This window comes from Myripristis murdjan, chromosome 12 (genome assembly GCF_902150065.1).
Source record: "Myripristis murdjan chromosome 12, fMyrMur1.1, whole genome shotgun sequence".
NCBI lineage: Eukaryota > Metazoa > Chordata > Actinopteri > Holocentriformes > Holocentridae > Myripristis > Myripristis murdjan.
Window position 1 is genome coordinate 11,603,701 of NC_043991.1, and position 23,747 is coordinate 11,627,447.

Genomic DNA, 23,747 nt, shown 5'->3' on the forward strand with positions numbered 1-23,747 from the left:
TCGCAATCTGAGGGGCCGAGGCCGAGCCCAGGAGTCAACTTTGGTTGCTGCTGCATAGGAGACCACAAAAACACAGGAAAAGCAGCCACACGCACACTGTCTGCATTTGCACATGAAACAGTTTATTTAGGAAACAACCATTCATTACAGTATACACTTTGCTGGAACTCAAATTCTCTCTGTATTAACACAAGATATGTGACAAAATGTGTTGGGATGTGCTGCATCTCTAACATCAGCATTGACTCAGAGGCATCTCCTGCTGCTGCTCTCACTGACACAATTGTGTTTGCTTACATCTGTATGATGCTCGATGAAGCTTCCCCCACGCACACACGCACGCACACACACACACACACGCGCAGGTCTGCATCTCTACGGTTTCTCTCCAGCGTGGGTTCTCATGTGTAGCTTGAGGTGTCCTTTCTGTGCAAACCCTTTACCACAGACGGAGCACAGGAACGGTTTCTCTCCAGTGTGGATTCTCATGTGTAGCTTGAGGTGTCCTTTATGTGCAAACGCTGTACCACAGAGTGAGCAGGGGAACGGTTTCTCTCCTGTGTGGATTCTCATGTGTAGCTTGAGGTATCCTTTATGTGCAAACGCTGTACCACAGAGTGAGCAGGGGAACGGTTTCTCTCCAGTGTGGATTCTCATGTGTTGCTTGAGGTTTCCTTTCAGTGCAAACGCTGTACCACAGAGTGAGCAGGGGAACGGTTTCTCTCCAGTGTGGATTCTCATGTGTAGCTTGAGGTATCCTTTATGTGCAAACGCTGTACCACAGAGTGAGCAGGGGAACGGTTTCTCTCCAGTGTGGATTCTCATGTGTTGCTTGAGGTTTCCTTTCAGTGCAAACGCTGTACCACAGAGTGAGCAGGGGAACGGTTTCTCTCCAGTGTGCATTATCATGTGTTGCTTGAGGTGTCCTTTCTCTGCAAACGCTGTACCACAGAGTGAGCAGGGGAACGGTTTCTCTCCAGTGTGGATTCTCATGTGTCGCTTGAGGCTTCCTTTCGTTGCAAACCCTTTACCACAGAGTGAGCAGGAGACTGTACTCTTTGCTGTGTTCTTGGTCTTGGAGCAGGAAGCTGGTTTCTCTCCCACATCAGGACTGTCATGACTGAGAGGGACTTCACTCAGTGGGTTTGAACCCGACTGGAGTTCTCTGGTCTCATCCCAGTCATCACTGTCCTCAGTCTCAGCCTCAGAGGAGGGTTCTGGGGTCCTGGCTCGTTCCTCTCCACCATCTTCTGCTTCCATATGTCCAGTGGAGTGGCGGGCGTCTCTGCTCCACTGAGCTTCCTCTTCATCATCCTCACTCTTCACAGGGACAGCAGTGAACAGCAGCTTGGTAATATCCTGAAGCTGCTCTCCCTGCTCATTGGTCCAGAGTTCCTCCTGTTCCTCTGTAATGTTTTGGGGCTCTGGCTCCAGACTGGGGGTCTGCTCCTGCTGCTCAGGTGGAACCTCCTCTTTACACACCACTGGAACACACACACAAACACACACACACACACACATAATTATGCTTGGAAGCTGACCCGAGCCTGTCAGCATCACTTCATGTCATCATAACCCCTACTAAAGCTTTTGTAAGCTCTGCCAAAAACAGATATGGTGACAACCAACATTTTCTTTTTTTGTATGTTTGTTTCTTTGTTTTTTTTAATTAGGTGAGAAATAGGTTGTTTCTTATTCTCGGCTAATTCCAGTTCCCTCCATGATTGTTTGGTGACCAAAGATCGGACGTCCCATAACTTCCTGCCCCTGATCCCCAATAAAAACTTTGTTTTACATGGTCCTGATAACCTCACTGTCTCAGTGAGTTTATTGGCCGACTTCACTCTAACATCAAACCTGCCGCTGAGAATCTCGGTGTCATCTTTGACCAGTTCATGTCTTCATGTCTCAATGTTCGCCCAGTATTTTCTTTAAATGAGAAACATCGCAAAAATAGCTTGTCTTCTAGAGACTTTGAACTTCTAATTCACACTTTGATTTAGTCCTAACTAGAACGAGCTGCAGGTCTCACATCACCCCTGTTCTGGCTTCTTTCTATCACCTCCCTGTAAAATTCAGAATAAACTATATGATTTTATTGATTGCAGCTTCTAAACACTCATCTTTAGGCCTTTTAGGCCTTTCAGTACATCTCTATCAAAGATTTTTGGAATGGCTTAGGATCTACAGTGCGTTTAGAAAGTATTCACACCCCTTTCACTCTTTTCACTTATGTTGCAGCCTGATACTACAATTGTTTAAATTATTTTTTTCTCTCATTAATCTACATTTCAGTTTTGCAAATGTATTAAATAGGAAAACCTGAAATATCACATGGATATAAGTATGCAGACTGAAGTTCAAAGAAGTTTGGACTTTTTTTTTTTTTTTTTTTTTTTTTTTTACCATGGATTTCTGAGAGTTATTTTTTTTTTTTTTTTTTTGGAAATAACTTCAATCTCAAAGAGTTTTTTGCTCTGATTTTTTAAACTTTAATCCAGAAAATTCTGTAGTGGTACTATGATTTTTATGACTATTGCTACTACTATAACTACTACTACTACTACTGCTATTGTTACTACGACTACTACAACTACATCTATTAATATACCACCATTGCTACTACTACAACTACAATTAATAATATAATACCACTACTACTACTACTACAATTATTAATATACTACCACTACTACTACAACTACAATTAATAATATACTACCACTACTACTACTACTACTACTACTATTGCTACTACTACTACAACTATAATTATTAATATACTACCACTACTGCTACTACTACTAGTACTACTACTGTTGCTACTACTACTACTACAACTACAATTATTAATATACTACCACTACTACTACTACTACTACTACTATTGCTACCACTACAACTACAACAATTAATATACTACTATTACTACTACTACTATTGCTACTATTACTTCTACAGCTACTACTACTATTGGTACTACTATTAGTACTACTATTACTACTACTACAATTAATATACTACCAGTACTACTACTACTACTATTGCTACCACTACAACTACAACAAATAATATACTACTACTGCCACTACTACTATTGCTACTACTACTACAACTACAATTATTAATATAGTACCAGTACTACTACTACTGCTATTGCTACTACTCCTACTACAACTACATTTTTTAATATACTACCGCTACTACTACTACTACTATTGTTACTACTACCACTACAACTACAACTATTAATATATTACTACTACTATTGCTACTACATTTTTGGTTTTTGATTCTCCAGGAGGCGACAGCACCGATAAACGGGTAAATGTTACGAACCTCTGTGCAGTCGGATCTCCGGCAGCAAGATGGCGTCCAGGAGCCTCTGCTGCCTCTCCACCTTCAGTTTCAGGCGAGAGTTTTGCAGCTGGTACTCGGCCAGCGTCTCCTCCAGCAGAGCCAGCGTCTCCTCGGCGGCTGCAGTTTGTCGCCGCATCACCTGCAGTCTCAGCTCGCAGAGTTCAGACATCTTTACAAACTTTGTCCTCGGCCGTCTGCAACAGATCTGATGTTTAATACTGCTTTGACTCCAAGAAAAAGGACTCAATATATTCAATTCAATATATTCAGCTCAGAAATGAGTTTTTGTTTATTTTCTTCCTCGGCTGATGATTCTGATTCTGAGAATGTTGTTCTTCAAATATGCTAATGGTTACTACGGTAACTAACAACAACTGGTCCTGTGTTTTGATGGTAGCACTATATTTGTGAAGCTTCTATGAATCTAGGTTGGAACCAGAGTTATTATAGTTTTTTTTTTTTTTTTTCTTTTTTTTGTTTTGTTTTGTTTTGTTTTTTTAAACTCTGAATCTTAACTACGAGTCATGGCTGTTATGCACTCAGAACGGCAACTGCTACAAAATAAAAACATACAAAATGAAAAAAAAAATCATCCAATTCAAAAAGCACTCTCTCTCTCTCTCTCTCTCTCTCTCTCTCTCTATATATATATATATATATGTATATATATATATATATATATATGTACATGCGTCTTAGCTCCGGACGTAACGATGGTTAATGTGTGCTCAGTCTGTGAGCATGTTAAGACTTCAGAGGACCCCTTTATTTGGATTGAATGTTCGCATAGCCTTAGACTTATGTCCTGTCATGCATATTTAGCAGGTAAGCAGATGAATTTGTTTAGAAGTACGTAGCCTTGAGTGCTACAGTGGGATATGCTAACGTAATGTAATGACATGTCCAACAGTGCAACGTTAGCTCTAGTTATAACGTTATAACGTTAGCTAGGTATACCTAGAGTCTAACCATTATAACAATGAATGAATAGCCTTGTCACCCAGCTTCGCAACTGCAGTAGGACCTTTTTTTTTCCTAGTGTATCTCGATTGACACTGAATGATGTGGTTGTGTTTTCCTCATGCTATGCCAACACCTGGCATCCACTCTAATGTTAACATTATTAACGTTGTCATCTGCAGCTCCTTTATCAAAAAAAATGGATGTTATGGACATATCCCTGGGTAAAATAATTTAGCCCTTTAGTTAAAACCTTCTTGGAGAATATTGTTATGTCATTCGTTAGATAATGTAGCCCTATATTATCAGGGATTAAAGCTAAATCATCTAACATCTTGAATTTGCAACTGTTGAAGTGAGACCAGGTGATTGTATTGAGGTAGGGCAATGGCTTGTATCACAGATGCTAGCAAGAACCTGCTGCGCTGGCAAATTTCAGCTAATTTTGGTTAAAAATGATGGGAAACAACATTTTAATACAGACTGGGTTGAAAAATTAAATAAGTATTCTTCAAGCAAGAAATGGAGTGAGAAGAGACTGAGGAGGTGAGGCAGATGTAATGTTTGAGGGATGGAAGGAGGAGGAAGAAGAAAGCAGAAATGGAGCGAGGGATGGTAAAGGGTAGGGGAAATGGTGAGATCATTGGAGGAAGGCGGTAGAGAGGTAGAGAGCAATGACAGGAGAAAAAAATATGGATATGAGAGCAGGGCAGGCTACCTGTCGTAGGGACAAAAGAGTTCCCTCTTTCATCTCCTTTCTCATTTCTCACACTGTTCTCATTTCAATTCAGCTCAGTTCAATTGAATTAAAGAGGTGCTTTACTGGAATGGTGAAATACATTTGCATCACCAAAGCGCAAGGAAGACAATATGACCTAAAAAAAAAAAAAAAAAAAAAAAAAAGTCAGATATGCGTAGACGTCATGGCAAAATGATTTTGCACAACACATAGCAGGTCTGGTATATGATGAAAGAGACATCAATTCAGTATCTCAGTCTTCACTTCCTTAGCTTTGTCCAGGCATATCAAAGGTAAAATGTCATGAATTTTGTGGTTGGTTGACTTTTATGATCTTTTCTGCTTGTATATAGAATTTTACCACGTCTGTGACTTTATTTGATGTTTCAAAAGAGGTATGGTTGTTTTTGTTGGTGGTTTTGCCTTCAGCCTGAACCTTAAGCCTAAACTACAGAAGCTACTGAAACACCTTCCTCTATTACTATACAGTGCAATTTTTTTTTCTTTTCTTTGAGACCTTTTTCATGCTTATTCCACTGACTTAAAAAAAAAAAAAAGTTTATATGTTTGCTTGAAGCTTGACATGGACAAGCTTTATATTTCATAAAAAGAAATGCTATCATTTATGATGAAAACACATTCACAAAATAAAAACAGAATATGCGCATAGGATTTAAATACCCTTTGACCTCAAACAGACAGATCTAGCTGTCATGGAGGACATTCCTTTTGTCTCATATGTGCAAAGAATGGAACGACGGTACGAGACAGGAACCCAAACGCAGACACACGAGGCAAACAGCTGAAGTGATAAGCGAGGGTTTATTGTGCAGAGTTGCAGGAAATGTGAGATGATGGCAGGCTGGTGTGTGGCCACAGGTGGGGGGGTCCAGGGTGAAGGAGAGAACTGAGGGAGTCTAGAGGATGCGAGCTGGCTGGTGGTCTTGGCGAGCAGGTAAACTAAAGACTGGGAGAATGGGACTTAGATGGGCAAGGAAGGCAGACAGGCAAACTGACTAAATAGGCAAATGGGCTCTCAGAATCAGAAAGTTAGAGATGTTTCTTGAATAACAAACCGTGAGTTAGGGATCCGGCGAGGACTGGAAGAAGCAGCAGGCTTTGGTAGTGGTTGGTGTGAAGATGGCAAAATAATCAGCAGGTGTGCATTTGAGAAGATGCAGAGCAGGTGTCCAGCATGGCAGGTGGGCAGGTAGGAGAGAGACTGAAGGACAGCAGGGGCAGGGGAACAGACAGACAACAACTAAAAAGGCTGAAATAAACTTAAACACACTCACACAGCCAGAATGGGGTCATGATACTCTTATGTAGCTATCTTTAAATTGAATATCCTTTCTTAGTGGTGTTTCTGCTTTGCCTGTAAACCGCAATTACAAGGGGCAGCCTCACAAGTACAGTATGTTATATTCAGTTGATTACCAATTAGCTGCTAGTGTCAGCATTAAAATCACATTTTTGTAAAATTTCAAGGGAAAACAAGGCAATCTACAGAGGTGCAAAGAGGCCACATTTGCCACCGCCATAATTGCTAGTTCATTAGTCAAAAATTCTGCAAAATTATGTAACGTGGCAAGGGAGTAAGACCACAAAATCATTTCATCACCATCATGTTGAAAGCTGTTTCTATTATCTTGTCCATGTATGTATATAGCATCAGTGTAGAGGTCTAAAACTCAAACTGGTTCTCAGAGGAACTGCAAGAACACACACACACACACACACACAAACACACAGCATAGTGATGTTGGCCTATAAAATCGAGGCAAGAAAAAAGGAAGAGAAGAAGGGAGGGAAGGCAGGGTAGTAAGAGAGAGAGAGAGACATGAAGACAGGCCCAAGCAAGGTGATGAGAGAAAAAAAGAGGGCAGAGAGGAGGGAGGGAGGGGGAGAGAGAGAGAGGGAGAGACAGAGATGAGCACTGAAGAGCACTGAAGTGGAGGAAGAAAGGTGGAGAAATAGACCGACAAAGCTAAGAGTCATAGAGTGAAAGATTGAAAATGAAAGAGGTGAGAGCCGCTGCGTCACGGGAGTCATGGCACCAAAAGAGCGCTCCTCTTTGTGAAGGCATTTTCTCAGTAGCTGTAGGTGACATACAGGCCCCTTTGAGCTGCACCGATAAGACGTCCAGTCTCCATGCCACCAAAGCTATAAGTGTGGGGCATGACAGACACAGAGACTGCAGCTTGACGCCTTTCATGAACACAGGGCTGTTGACCTCTAACATACTTAGGTAAAGTTTCTCCTTTAATATAAGGCGTGCCAGTGAGCAAACCCAGAATTGGTGTGGTACCGCACAGTGTTCGCATCTGTAACCGGAAAATATTTCTGACAAATTAGGATAAACAGCCTGGAAAATGAATGAATGAATGAATGAAAAAAGTGGGATTATCTCATTCCACTTGCAGCTTTTTTCCCACTTTTTTAACACTGAAGATGAGACTAAAAAAGAAAAACAGATAGTCTTTTGTGATGTCTTTTACATGATTATACTCACTAGCTCTGTCATTACAGTGTAGTCACACACCGCACTCCTCATTTCAAGATTGAACTACTTAATTCTACATAAAATGGAGTAACATTTAGACAATGCACCTGTCCTGATCCATGCACAAATCTCAGTTTTTTCAGGTGTTGACCTCTTAAAAAACAATAATTCAGAACTCAGATTGAAGTGTCTTTACTATAATGTAAAAGTCAAGTATGGTATTATATAGACATTAAATATTTGTATTTATTAGACAACAATTGAACATACAACACTGACACACACAAAAATTGTGAAATACCCCACCACTTCTCCCTCTCCACCTCTCTCTCATTCCCTGTTTTTCTTCAGTGCTCCCTTCAAGACACACTCTCATGCAAAGATAAACACACCTACACATACATGACCTTTATCTGTATCTCTCTTTCTCTGTCATCCACACACATAAATACTCAAACAACCACAATTAAACACATACTAACTCACTGCACAAACTCACTTCAAACACAGACTATGCCAGTTTCTTGCTATCCTTCTCTCTCTTGTACACAAACACAGATGCTATCAGAAGCTGGTGGCAGGGGTCCCACACAGCCCTTTAAGACAAACACACACAGTGTGATATCCAGGGGGAGGGAGGAGGAGATAGATGAGGCAGGAGAGGAGGAGAGAGAGGAACAAACGGGGAGAGAACATAAAAGAAAGGTGGCCACATCGAGATGCACAGCTGACAAGGCCTCCTGCTTAGGTCTAGAAGGCAAAGAGCAGAGGAGAGAAGAGGAGAAGAGAGGAGAGGAAGGCAAACACTGAGATAGCAAACGACATCTGCTTCAAGGTGCAGGAAAGGAAGAGCAGGAGAAATAGGGACAAAGAAAGGAGGCACTAAAGGAGCGCAGACACTTGTCTTCAGAGCTGACACGATCACCTGCAGAGGCCTTGAGGGGAGAAGACCAGAGGAGAGGAGTGAAAGAAAAGAAAACAGAGAAAAGGAGGACGAGCACAGTTTTATAGAGAGGAGGCGCATGGAGAAGGCGACGGAGGTCAAGGAGGAGAAGAGAGGGACGGGAAAGTGGGCAGAGAAACAAGAGGTGGACAGAATGAAACATGAATCTAACAGCCCAGCTTGTGAAACCAAAGTGCTTGTATGAGCTGAGTGAGCCTATTAGGGAGTTGGTAAGAGGGCTTGTAAGCAACAGATGCTCACATCTCCGTAAATTCTTCCCTAAATATAATAATGTAAATACTGTGATCGCCTTACTTCACAGCAAACATATGACAGGACATAGAGAAGTCAGATCAAGAGCACAACTTCACTCTAAAACACGTATAATGGTTGCTACTAACTTGTAATGCTGCCAGTCTATGTTAAGAGCTGCTCGCTTTAAAAAAAAAAAAAAAAAAGAAAGAAAAGAAAAGAAAAAAAAAGGTTAAATTCTCATCATCAGTATCAGTCAGCCAAAATATGTAAAATCTGAGGCTAACATGATGGCAAACTTAACATTAATAAAATAACAACAGCAGCAACAACAACATCAGTACTGCTATTACTACTACTAATAATAATAATGATTAATATGTGCTTTTCAGTCCATTACACATATGTGTGTTTTTGTACTCACCTCACGTTCACTCCTCTGCATCTCCTTTCTTCTGTTCTCCCCTCCTCTCCCTCCATCTCCCCTCCTCCACTTTTAACTCACTGTGGCTCTTCTCTCCCTTCCTCCTGCCTCTGTCAAAGAAAAAAAAAAATGCAGAGTGTAAATTGGCTGATTCAGAGTTTACAGGCTGTAAATCTGTTTCAAAGCTAGCTTTCCTGTTCTGACTGTGTGGCTGTTTGTGTGTGAGTGTGTGTGTGTCTGTGTGTGTGTGTGCCTGTGTGTTTTATTGAGAGGTCAATTACAGCCTGATTGAGTGAGAGAAGCCATGCTTGAACTTTTTTTTTTTTTTTACTGTGCCAGCACCTTCGTAAATAACACACATAATATGCACACACACTCATGCACTCGAGTTTGCAGACAGATGTGTGTGTTATGTGTTTCATTCACATCCTAACCGTCCACAGGAAAAGGAAAGCTAAATAAAGCCTTAAAGGACCATATTGGTCCTATTTTGACTTCTTATCAATTGCCGTGATCATATTTGTCCATCAAAAATACTGTTTACATAAGCATGTACAGAATATGTCCAGGCTAAGTTATTCCAACTCACTCCTGATGTTCAAATAATGTCAAAAACTGCTCTGTCATCTTTAAAATTGCTAAACACAGGTAATTGCAGTTTGTGAATGCTTGGCTGGTATTTGGCTGGGACGACTGTTTTCAGGTGAAGTCAAATCCTCTTCAGCAGCTCTCCTCAGCTCCGTTGTGAGTGACTGTAATTGATAGCTCAGAGGGCACAACCCAAGTGTAATGGAGGTCAGTGATTGGCTGAAAGTTGCACCATGGAAACAGAGAAAAATATTCCTTGCATGTAAACTAGTGTGATGACCCCTGTTGGTTAGTTTGGGGTTGGCTGGGCTCGTCTGACTTCCTTGTCCTGCAGGTGGGTCATCAGCTCAGCTGGGAACACCTGAGGGCCCGGGTGCTCCCAGGTTACAAAAGCCTGGCTGCTGCTAACCTCTCTCCTCCCTTTGCTCCTCTCCTTCGTCATTTGGTGATGCTGATTTTAAATTAAATCAGCTTTTCTACACCTTACAACACGCACACACATTTCTCACTCATGCACACCTACATCACTGACTTTACTGATATCCACACCCCATGCCTATTCAGTTATTTACTTTAATTTAATAAATAATATTGAGATTAAACCTTCATCTCGGTGTGTCTCCCATTTTTGTTGTGGCCTAACAGCTGCATCATAACACTAGAAACAGAGAGAGAGAGTACCTTCACTCATTCAGATGCTTGGTCACTTGCATCTCTCTGGAGCATTCAGTTCACAAATTTCACAGAGTAGGTAAACACGTATGCAACTGGCATTTGTGACAGACATACAAACACAACTGTTGATGAGAAATCAAAACAGGACTGGTATGGTCCTTTAAAGAAGTCAAAAACAGTTCAGTCTTTGTCCTTTTCACTCATCTTCCCTCTGCTGAACATGGATAGAGGTGACAGAAGAACAGATTTCCGGCTGAATGGCTTCAGTGTTTAAACAGTGACATAGCTTACTGCCCAAATGTGTATAATAATGAATATATTTCAGATCTGATCATAAGTCCCCTTCACAGCTGCCTGTGTTGCTGTCTGATCCCTGGGGAAGCTGACGCTGTGATCAGGACAGCCAGACATAGCAGTGGGAAATCTCCATTGTGCAAGAATAGAATATGTGTGGCCTTAAAACATGAAATCCCAAATTATTAATGATGAGAGCTTTTCTTAAGAGTCAGTTTCCAGACAATGGAGGCTGATGAGATACAGAGACGATGGGAGGCACACAAAAGAAACTAATGGATGTGAATAAAGAAGAGGAAGAGCAGAGAATGAGCTAAAGAGCTGAGATAAGGGATGAATAGAGACGGATACTCTCATTAGCAGAAAATGATTACCCTCTTGATGAGAGAGAGAGAGAAAGTGTGTGTGTGTGTGTGTGTGTGTGTGTATTTATACTGTTGATTAAGAATGCATAAGAAAAGGATATATTTAGTTTCTTAGTTTTTAGTTTGTCACACACATAAATGATGCATATAAAAGTGTGGTAGTAACTGCAGCAAAAAGACATTCAGAAGGTAAAACACATACACATAAAATCACCCTAAATCACCAGCATATTTATATATTTTAAATATATTTAGATATTGGTCCAAATCAAATGTTTTTGGCAGCGGGGTGTGCACAGAGGAATCCATTAAATGTACATTTTCATTCCACAGGATAATTCCATGACATTTCATAGAAAACTGATAATGGGATGTTTTATACAAAGGAAGATAAAGATTCTTACCTTGTCTAGACCACAAGCTTATGAGACATGTTTTTTACTTATTAAGATCCAAAAAGTGATGTCAATACTACAATAGGGGAGACACTTACTAAAACTGTGTTGTCTGCATGTCAAAAACCTGTTATAATAATATCGTGACAGTAAATGTAATGGATCATTACTCATTACTCATTATGTACTAGTTAATGGAATTGATGGAGCAATAGAAAATGAAGAAAAAATACATGCATCACTGCATCTGCATAAAATAAAATTTGATCTGTTGATCAATGTCACAAATAGCCTCAACAATAGCTGAATGAGAAGTCAAAATCATTAGGGAATCAACACTAAAACTGTAGGACATTTTTCCTCAAGTCTTGTTTTGTCTCTTTTTAATGGATGACTGCGTGGTCTTCTGCTCCCTCAGCATAATCACTCATCTACCGCATCGTTCCATCCATATCCATTGGCTTTCCTTATTAAAAGGCTCCATTGTTCAGTGTTAGCAAATACCCTCATTAGCTTCTGTGTCAATGCACTCTGCCTTATGATAAATAGCTGCTACTCCGCCAGGTCAATGCTGCAAAATTAAAGCCCCAGTGCTCAAATCCATCTCTAAACAAAAAGGGTGACCTCTGTGACAAGAAGTTGAAATAACACAAGAGTCAAATCCTCTTTTGCCATTTTAAAACTGATTTATATGGGTGAGTGAACTGCTGTGATTTTCTGATTTTAAGGGTTTCAGGGTCTGGTGATTAACATGTCGTGACTCTAAAAATAGTCACCCCTCCTCACCTAATGACTTCAGACACATTGCTCTACCACTATCTGATGGAAGTGTATGGAAAAGGTTATACTGCGGGCACCTGATATCCCCACTATGGTCAGCTAAACAACCTCCAATTTGCCTGTAAAGCACAGAGAGGCACTGAGGATGTTCCATTAACACCACTGCTCCTGGATACCAAACACATCCAGCAGCCTGAGGCTCATGCCAGAATTTTATTTATTGATTGTAGTTCAGCTTTTAGTACAACCAGGACCAACATTTTATGAAATCAGCTTTTTAAATTTGATACCCATGGACACCTTGCATGTTGGTTCAATAGGCGTCTTTCCACCGTTGTGCCACTGCGAATCAGACAGTGTTATTGGCCCTCGGCCTCCAGCCATGAGAGCAACCATTTGCGTTTCCACTGTTGTGCCGGTAGCCCCGCAGTCTCATCCTGTCCATGCACATGAGTGGGAAGTAGGAAACAAGTGGTTAAAGTCTGCACACCAAGCACCAGTGAACTAATGCAGAACTATGTACCACGGGACTTTTCCCTTTAGACGCCATATTGTGCATTGTGTGCTTTTATTGCCTTGTACTCATTTTTTTTTTTTTTTTTCAGTGTTTCTCGGACCTGTACCATTGTGCGTTGGATCTCCACCACTGCCAGCTCTCTCACTATACATTCCAAAACATCCTCATTTCGGCAAACACCATCAATTTGATGTTGGACATTATCCTCTGCCCAGATAGTGAGCAAAGCCCTAATGTCCTTGTTTGACCAGCACTGACGGTTGTTCCCCATTTTAATTCCCTCTGTTATTTTCTGCTACAAAAGCTCTGTACTTATCAGCTGCACCCGTCTTAATTCCGTCTCAGACCTCGGTTAGCTTTGTCTGGCCCATGGGTATTTGGTGGACCATTAGCACCTAGAAACTGACCACCATCGAAGATTGGAATTGACAATGGAAATGCAACTGGCCTTGGCATGCACTAGCACGGCTGAGTCCCTGAAGTCCCTGAAATCATTTTGAATACTGGTGTGCGCCAAGGTTGTGTTCTATCTCCTGCACTTTTTTGTGCAGGAGAGCAATGGTGGCTTTAATGTTCAAGGGTAATGATGAATTAAACAATCTATTAACATGTTGTCAAGAGGATGCTCTGCTCTTAAACACTAACAAGGCAAAGGAACTCATCAACAACAGGGGTGAGCAACCAATGTGTCAGCCGATGAGCCGACCTAGCAGTAGAGATGGTAGGTAGATTTAAATTGTGATTTTAAACACTAACTTACATTATATAATGAATAGATTTTAAGTAGGCAATGTAAAGATTGTTTCTTTTAAAGAAATTACATGGCTTTGATGTGAGCCTAATGGAAAGGATAATTTCTTACAATATCACATTCTTAATTTAGGAGCTAGGAGCAAAAGCAAGCTTACAAAAACATTGAACACAGCCAGCAAGGTTGTGGGAAACCCTCAGAGACAGTTGGCAGAGCTGCACACCACAAAAACCAGGATGAAGCAACAGTAATAGTTCAGGACCTCTTACAAAACAGGTGAACTGTCCCTTTAATAGTGTCAGAGTAAGTGAAACCTTCATCCACAACGGCTCAGTCTGCATGTTGGCAGTCCAAACATTAGGATTCAATACCTGTATCTTACAGGGCATTTCCTCAGGTTTATGACCGTCACTTGAACCATCAGGTCATTGAGCCACTGAAAACTCACTTCAAGAGAGAATCACTCTCCTAGACTACCAAAGAGCCACCAACGATAAACAAATCCTGAAAGAGATTTGAATGCATGGGGCTTACCGCTGTGAGATTGTTAGCTTGTATTAGCCTGTTAGCACTGTGCGTTAATCAAAGGAGTGTGGGGATCAGACTGATCGATACACTTCTGCTGAGCTTGTCAATATGCAGTTCTGTTCTGCCTCCGCCGGGAGACAGACAGGACGTGGGCGACTGCTCTCTCTGACGTACACATGCAGCACCACGATACATCTCCTCTGTGTTTTTATCTCCTTGAACACACACACACACACACACACACACACACACACACATATATCTACACACACATGCATACACACACACTTGACTTTCCCTTGATTGCACTGTCATTGCCTCCACTGCAGGGATTTTCTAGTTTCTCCTTGTAATTTATGTATTTTGTTGTTTTTTCATTCTGCAGTTTAAATGTTTTCAGTTTATCTTGACCACTTTACATTTATCATTGCTATAAAAATGTTTTATTTGTTTTACCCTTTTTGGCTTTATTTGATTTGATTTTTTGGAATAAAAAAAACTTTAACAACATAGAAAACAAATTGAGACAACAAACATCAGACCAAAACAAAAAAGCCTATCAATATTCTGAGAGAGAGGATGTACATTTGGTGAATGACTTCTTCTCAGTTTGTGTTCAGACCTTGGTTGGTGAAACAACTGCCAAAGAGTGCAAAACATGAAAGGTTCAGTCCATGTGTAATATCCTCAATGAAAAGAAAAGCAATGCAGAACACTACTTCTCAGTTTTTTCCCCATAAAAACAACCACAGCTACTTCAATGCAGATTTGGTTTGTTTGGTCATTTTTAAAATCAGTGTGCACCAAATTGCAGAAGGTCGACTGAATTGAGGACCAGTAAACTCAAGTGACAAAAAGCATGCAAAAAGCATGAAATTTGAGAATAGTTAGACTGAATAGTTCTTGCATAATGCACCCTTATTTTTCTCCCTTGCAGTTACTACTCTTATTTAAAGTGTTTTTTTTATCATATGTTCAAGGTGTGCAGGTACACTAAACATTTCTCTCAACTTTTGTCTCATTCTGTTTTCTGTCATATTTTCTCTATTTTAACCCTCTATTTTAAGTCTTACATTTTTAAAACTCCTCTCCTTTAGCTCCTCTCCTCCATCTTGTCGCTCAGGCTTCTCTCACTTCTTTCACACATACACACACACACTCTCTTGAGCTGTCTTCGTTTCACACTTTAATATTTCACTCCTTCCATCAACTCCTCCTCTCTGCCCCTGTGTGATCTTGAGCATCTCTTTCCTTTTTTGTGGCACAAAATGGATATTCAGGGGAAGTGCTGGTCATGGCTCTTGTTGCTGAGATTACTGTGACGGCGATTATTGAAAACCCATTTGAAGTGAGGTCCTCTTTTGCTAAAAGTTGTCAAGTATCAAGTCAATTACACCAGCAAATCAATTTGGCTGGAAGACAAAGTACGAAGCTGTATATCCTCTTTGACAGTGATCTATAGATACATCAAGAGAGTGGGGAAAAGGATAAGAGGAGGAGAGTGAAAGAGATAGTATTTTGTTATCTGGGGAAAGCTTGGAGAAACAAAGTGTAGCTTTAATGATTCTGTGTGTGTGCATGTGTGTGTGTGGGAAAGAGAAAGACAGCGCAAGAGGCAAGACATAGACGAGCCCCCAGATAGCTTGAAACTCATAATGGGATGACAAAAAGTCAACACAAAGACACACACCCACACACACACACATATGCATAAGCTTTAAAAATAAATAAATAAATAAGCTATAACATTTGCATTAGTATCTCAAAGCATTTTTCTCTGAACATCCAAACACACTGATTTTGTTGTGTTGATTGTATTTCGTGGTAGTGGAAAATCAGCTTTTTGGTAAGCAGCTTGACAAAACAGTGGCAGACCACGTGGTGTCTATGCTGACAATGCATGCTCTTCGTGCAGCAGGTTACATCTTCTGTGTGTGGAGAAACATAGAATATTACATTCAGCAGGTTTGAGGTGTTTGTATTTTCCTTTATCTCCTCACCAGGCTGGAAACAGGAGTATGCTCAGTGAATGCTTCCCGGATGAATAAACATTAAAAATGAGCCATGTGATTAAAACCAAAGGCTTTTGTGGCCTGATAGCACAGCAATTCATTAATGACCTTGACCTCACTAGAAAGACTCTGTGAATGACACATGTGCATGGTACTGTTTTCCTCGGGCTGGCTTAAAGGGAATGTACATGCATCATCTTTGCCTTGACACCACCATTTATCAAGTCATGGTGCTGAATTTCTCCATAGCAGCAGACAGCATCAGGAATGGAGGAGATATCCATGCAGTAATGTTTGGAATTGCAATCATCCCAGTTCGCCACTTTTTCATTTCTGGGGCTCCAGGCGTGATGCCACCATCATGTGTTGAGTTTCAAGTGACATGAACAACAGTTTGAAACCTGTTTTTCCTGGCCAGAGCAGTCAGACTGCAATGCATGTGGAAATCTGATGTGAATTGGATTTCAAGCCCCACGCAAATATAGCTTAAATCTGATTTGCCAAATTGTTATCCAAGTGTTTTTTGTTTGTTTGTTTGTTTGTTTGTTTGTTTGTTTGTTTTTTCTAGTGATTCAGACTTGATAAAATCACTCAGTGATTTTATCAAGTAAGTCCAGTCCAGATATGTTAGTAGTGAAATTTGGACTGGCAGTGTGAGTAAGGCCTAAGGCTCTCTCTCTCTCTCTCTCTCTCTCTCTCTCTCTCTCTCTCTCTCTCTCTCTCTCTCTCTCTCTCCCACACACACATGCCCTGCCTGCACTTGCTCAGTACAACAGAAACCCATAGAGGACCCATTTCACTCTAAAAACTACTTGAACAAGAAAAAATGTACTACTAGTACAGTAGGTCCTGAACCTGTACAGGATTTCTGAAATCCCAGGCCTTTTCAGAGTCTGACCATGGACAAGGTTCCACAAGTGAAATTTTATGACTCACTTGACTGTTCACAGTATTGTCAAAAATAATTTGACGGATAACTTACTGGTGTCTTGTTAGCCAATGACCAAAATCCGTGGGTGTTTTAGAAAACAGTTTACTGTTAGTTGAGGTTCCCAAACTATTAGAGTTGTCTGAGTCCAGAGGCAGTTTCCTTGTGGGCTGGCAGCACTCAGGTTAAAGATTCCCTCCTCGCTGCCAGATTGTCTTTACTAGAGGAAGGAAAAGTCAAAGAAGTCTTTCTTGGTGCGTTAATACTGCAATACAGAAAAGCAATACAGTGACAATGTTGAAGTTACCATTGTAGGCTAATTCAAAGAATATGGGAATATATGGTTCCATATCATTACATATCGCTTTGTTCAATTCTAAAATGTTTAGGACTGTTGCCGAACATAAAATAAGGCCTTCCTGTCGCCTTCTTAGGTCATTAGATGCAAAGTGGAAGGTGTAATGCAGGGGTGTCAAACTCGTGCCATGGAGGGCCGAGAGGCTGCAGGTTTTCATTCCAACCAACAACTCCACCAGGTGATTTCACTGATTAGTCCCGCCTCTCTGTTCGGAGGTAGGGTGATCAGTGAAATCACCTGGTGGAGTTCTTGGTTGGAATGAAAACCTGCAGCCTCTCGGCCCTCCATGGCACGAGTTTGACACCCCTGGTGTAATGAATTAAAAATACTTCAACTTTATCCTTAATGCAAGGACCTAAACCCAGCAGTACTGCTGTGTGTGGACATAGAACATACATAATTATGTAATAAAAGTAGTGGATTGACTGGTACATTGCTATTCTACATAACCTGTGTTGGATGGGCTTTTCCTTGGGAAGAAAGAAAGAAAAAAAACAAAAACAAAAACAAAAAAAAACATGTCATAGTCACCATGGCGGGACACACAAGAGTGGTATGTAATGTAAATTTAAAAAAAAAAAAAAAAAAAAAAAAAAAAAAATGTTTACATACAGCATGCAGCAACTCTGCTGATACTCAGTCAATAGAGGGATAGAAGGATACACAGAAAGACAGATACTTATTATAAATTATTTTATCTCAGTGGGAAAAATCAATTTGCACAGCAGCAACACATATTTTTTACACAATGAATATGACCATTTCAAAATGTACTAAGAAAGTAGCAACACTCTAGGTACAGACACAGAGCACTTTAAGGAGCAATTTGTGAATGCTGAAAATCAAATTAGTGTCACAATAAGGTAGGGGCTATTAAGTTTGAACTAGAAAATACATTCTCATCCGGAGACAATCAGATGGTGAGTGAATGGGACAGTGTGTCTGCGTGCACATATCTGTGTGTAGAATTTGTCTTTGTGCACACTGGTGAAAGTATCCTTGGTAATTCATTTTCTGAGCTGCTGTACAAATGTTCTCTTTCATTTTAGCTTTGTTGTTAAGGTTTACACCCACAAAATATTTCACTTGCAAAGGCACATTTTTGCCAAGATGCTCGCTGTCATTCGCAGCTTAGGGCAGAAACTAATAATGTAATTAAGGGCGATATGTCAAGTGCACCAGTATGCCCCCTTTTAAACCTTTATTTGTACAAGGAAGGGCTTTGCAGGCATACATATGCTTTTGCAGCAACCTCTGTTTTACATTCATACAGTAACACACACCCACCTGGGAGCTGACAAGTATAACCTCAGTGTTCTGCTGTGGGCAATGAGCAGCTCCACCTGAGAAATTTGGGGTTAACTGAGGAACATCCTTGTTGTGCAGGGTATATTTTTTATGAAAGACTACAAGGAGAACAGTAATAAAGCTGGCAACATCTCCCATGTTAAATCCCAACAAGCTGACACAACCACCAGGAAAGAAAACAACAGACAGCAGGACCAGGACCAGGACACCTCAGCTGGGAGGTTGAATAAGATTAGACTAGGCAAGAAAAAAAAAATGGATAAAGGGAAAACAAGAAGAGGATCAAATCAGTGGTGTGTGAGAGTCAACCACCATGTGTAGCTAAATGTAATCATAATTTTGTTGCGGTTGTTGCAGGCCTCTATGTATGATTTAATTTCCAATCCCTCACTGTTTGTTAAAAACGTCAAGAAAATGAAGACACTCTATCTCACAGATTATCAATAATAAATGATTTAAAAATAATAAGGATTTTAAAAAGCTTCAAGACAATTAGAAATGGGCAGATAAATGGACAGTCTTAATTTAAGTGAAAATTTCACACAGAGGACTTTTTGTTTACTTCATTTCAAATAGATTCAATTACACACTGCGCAGTAAACTAGAGTCTGATTTTCTCTGTTGATGGAAACGATGATGAAGCTTGAACTTTGAGGTTTAGTGGCTGACCCTGCGTGACTGACCTGACTTGTCTTGGCAAAGAAGGGCCATACAACTAGATTCTGTTTTCTACAGTAACAAGAAGCCAGGCTGCCTGGTGAAGACAATGTCACAGTGTGTGTGTGAGTGTGTGTGCAACAGGCCGTGACCAGTGAACCATGCAGACCTGTATTTCTGACACACACGCACACACACACACACACGGACACACATGCTCCCTGAGAAAGCTGTCAGCTTAGTGAAGACTTTAAGACACTGTTGTTTTTTTCTTTATTTTCTCACTCGGGCTTTGCATGAGGGCAGGCAAGGTTCTGTCTTTCTCTTTATTTGACGACCTGTCTGGGTCTTAGCTGGTCTGGAGCCGCTTTGTAATTGCCTATCTCTCTGTCTCTTTGTTGTAATTTGCCTGCCTGCCTGCCTGCTAGTCTCTCTGTCCATATGTGAATCTCTGTAATTCTATGTAACTCTGCCTTTTTGTTTACCAGCCTTTTTTTAATTATCGGTCTCTCCATCTGTCTGTGTCTACACACCTGTCACTCAGTGAAACTACCTGAATGTCCCTCTTTATCCATCTGGCTGCATGTTTGTCTAATAATTTGATGTTAACATAATAAATGTTACAAGTATTCCTCTTGCGGCTCTGTGGAGAATTATGACAAAACAAGCCTAAAAAAATGTAAATATGTTCGGGCGCAGCGGTGGCTCACCGGTAAAGAGCACGTACCTTGTACCAGGCCTCAGTCCTGATTGCAGCAACCAGGATTCGAATCCAACCTCAGGTCCTTTGCTGCATGTCATCCCCTTGCTCTCCCCTACCTTTCCTGTCTATCTTCACTGTGACTGTCAAATAAAGCAGAAATGCCAAAAAAAAAAAAAAAAAAAAATGTAAATACTTTCTAAAAATTTATTTCGACAACTCATCACTCTCTACTGACTGTGTACTGTGTGAAGGTGCCTCCTTGACTTCCAACAACTGTCACGTCAAAAGTATGCATCAGACTGACTTGAGTATGGCTGGATTCAGCAGAAGACACTGCATTTTGGTGATATATATGTGTGTGTTTGGTTTGAACTGCAGGAGCAGATATTGATTGTGCTGCAAGAGCGGGGACATTACCATCTCTTGCGCAGCAGTAGAGTCAGTCCTGCATAAGGGTTTGCAGTAGATGACAAAACCATGAGTTAAGATAAAAAAAAAAAAAAAAAAAAAAAAAAAATCATTATTGGGATGGAAATGAGGGATACACTTCATTCTCACAGGGATTTCGTTGGATTGCTTGGATTATTTTCATCTTTGACCAGCAATAACAAAATGTGGTGAAGATGCAGATTTTCAGTGACAAGGTAAACAAATGCTTTGAATGAACCTTTGAACTCTCGCCACAGTGCTGATTGCACCAACAGAGGCACTGGTGCAACTGATCTGAAATTTGGATACATTTATAAGTGCAGAAAGTGCGATGAAAGTGGCTGCCTGTAAATTGTATGGTGGCAAGAAGACCCACAATGATGACTCTCACATTGCAAGGGCTCATTTTACTCTACATACAATAAATGTATTATTGCTTAATGTAGCTTTAAGCTCACCACTTCCAGTAAACTATGCATGCAAACATATTGAACATTTGTCTTTCTACTGGTAAACATGTTTTTTTCTGCCTTTCTGCTTGCAGCTACCTCCATAATGTTAGCCCACTATGCCTAATTATTTGCTAAGCAGTTTATTTGGTTGTATATTTATCTTCCACTATGCATTATGTCTGTCTTTCTGCCATACCAGTGTACCAGTGTATTAGTCTATATTTATTTTCCTGTCTGTCCAATTGTTTCACCAATTTAATGTCTGCCGACCTGTCTGTCTGTCTCTACCTACCTGTCTGTCAGTCAAGCATATACTGTCTTTCCACCAGCATGTCTTTATATTGGTCATTATCTCTTGCCAGTTTTTATGCCTTTAAGCCTTGCTGTGCAGGTCGAGCCCTCTCTACACAGTGACTTAATGACATGCATAAGGGAAAGAAAGTACATGTGGTTGCAGGCCAGCCATCCATCATGAATCTATTACATATTCAAGGCCTGAGCTTTGTCTGCATAGTCTCTCATGTCACAGCATCCCCTCCTTCCCCCTGCCTGTCTGTGTTCTTTATCCTCTCTCTTCCTCTTCTTTTTTTTTTCTATTTCTCCCTATGTTCCTCCTCTAGGTCTAAATTCTCCTTTCTTTCTGGATGTCCTAGCGTTGTCATCAGTGTCTTGTCTGCTAAATATTATTTTGTCTCTCTCTTTCTCCCGCTTTGTTGGGACTTGCGTTAATATACAGCTTATCTCAGGTGATCCAATCACAAGTGGACAGCTGAGACAGATCACCATATACGCTTATTAGTACAGCGACATATTGAAATGCATTATTGTGCTTTTCACAAAGGTCTTCGGTGACTTGTGGTTGGATATGTAGCAGCAAAGTCAATTTTAAATCAAAGGGACAGAAAGAGAACATTGCAAAACTCAAACTACAGACTAAATTCTCTCTTTGTCTCTCTTTATGTTTAATCCACAGTCCCTTCACTCTCAGAACCGATAAACAGATTCAGCATTCTTCTTTCCAAACTGGTAAGTTAGCTTGCCAGCTAGTCTAGCTATGTCACTCCAGTAATGTGTCATGTGTCATCACGTCATCTGTTGACGGCTGCAACTGAGCCTGTCAATCAAATGAAAGCCGTTGCACTGAGAATTAAATGTAAAGCAAAAAGTCCTCCAAACCATAAGACCACACCGGTCATTTGTTCCAACCCTCTTATAGTCCAGTCATTTTATTAAAAAACCTATAGGACAAATTGCAAGAGAAGCAAACTCAACTGATTTTGTATCCTCAGTATGTCCTGAGTGAGGGAAAAAAAAGTTCCAGGAAATCCCATTGGTGGAAAGTTTTGAAAATCACCTATTTATGACCATATATTACCAAAAAACACTGTTTTTAACACACAGGGGAAAGGGGTTCAAAATTTTACTTTCAGATATCACTATAAAATTCATAAGTTGATTACACACACAAAGACAAGAAAAAATGTTCAGATATTTAAACAGTGAATTAAAAGGTTACTATATATATAGTGACCTTTTAATTCATTGTTTAAATGTCTCTTCTGGCATTTATTTCTTATATTCCTTATTAGCACATATCAAATCAGATAATGTGTGATATGCATGTGTGAACCCTTTCCCCTGTGTGTTAAAAACAGTATTTTTTGGTAATATGTGGTCATAAATAGGTGATTTTCAAAACTTTCCACCAATGGGATTTCTTGGGACTTTTTTTCCTCTCACTCAGGACATACTGAGGATACAAAATCAGTTGAGTTTGCTTCTCTTGCAATTTGTCCTAGGTTGACCCCAATTTTGGCCTAAAATTACTGGACTATAATACGACCCACAGGAGAATCTCTAATACGACCCGGAAGACAGTTTCCTGAGTAAGCTAGGGTGCTAGCCATTTGAAATACTTGGTTAAGGTTAGGAAAAGGTCTTGGTTAAGGTTAGAAAACACTACCTAACATTTGCTAATATTAGCAAACATTACCTAATACTAGCTAGCTAATGTTAGCTAGGTAAAAAACAAACACTGCTCTATCTTGGATTTGAAATGGAGTCTGCTAAGTGAAAGCTGTGGTTTTTTTTTGTTGTTTTTTTTTTTACAGTGCCACTAGAGGTCACTTGACCTTAAAACATTACTACAGATCGTAATAAGCTGCTGTATAAACCACCTACAGGGTCTTTTTTTTTTTTTTTTTTTTTTTTTTTGCCAGAGGACACGTCTCGTGTAAACATAGTAGACTTACACGTATGATTGATTCAGGCTATATTTAATTGTTACGTGAGTCTAACAACATACTCTGTCTGTAGGAGTGAAATTAGGACAGTAGATAAATCGATGGTGTTTAAGTAGAAAAATGTTAATCTGTTATGTTTTGTTCTTATGTTTTGATAAATATAACTATTGTGATGTGATAAATGTGCAAAACATTTCTAAGCTAAAAAAGGTAAAAGCACACTGGGGCAAAACCCCGTCTACTCTGTGATTATAGCAGATTCAGAAACAGGGGAAACAGAGACAAAAAAAAAAAAAAAAAAAACATAAAGATGAGGAGTGAGAGATAGAGGGAGAGCAGGATGATGACCTTGTCCATTATCTACTTTGTCCAGTTGATGAGCGTGCTGACTGTATGAAAAAGTGAGGCATCAAAAGGCATCAAAAGAGAAAGAAAAACGGTGGGAGAGATGTGAGAGAGCCATGTCCCGTTATAGCACTGATGTCTATGTGGCCATTTTCTGCTGTAATTATGGGAACCAGAGTGATGGCTGATTACTGTCCATGTCACTAAAGTCCTTGTAATCACAGCAAAGAAGGCCCAC

The 23,747-nt window shown here is 40.2% G+C and overlaps 1 protein-coding gene across 1 annotated transcript in view; it reads right to left on the reverse strand.

The window, feature by feature from the left end:
- Positions 1-375: 375 nt before the first annotated feature.
- LOC115369255 (zinc finger protein OZF-like) overlaps positions 376-23,747 on the reverse strand; it is a 40,131-nt gene continuing 16,759 nt past the window's right edge. The window contains exons 2-3 of the mRNA XM_030065830.1: positions 1,188-1,484; positions 376-1,097 (exon numbers count right to left, since the gene is read on the reverse strand). Coding sequence (XP_029921690.1) covers positions 376-1,097; positions 1,188-1,484 — 1,019 coding nt within the window. The remainder of the gene's footprint in view (positions 1,098-1,187; positions 1,485-23,747) is intronic.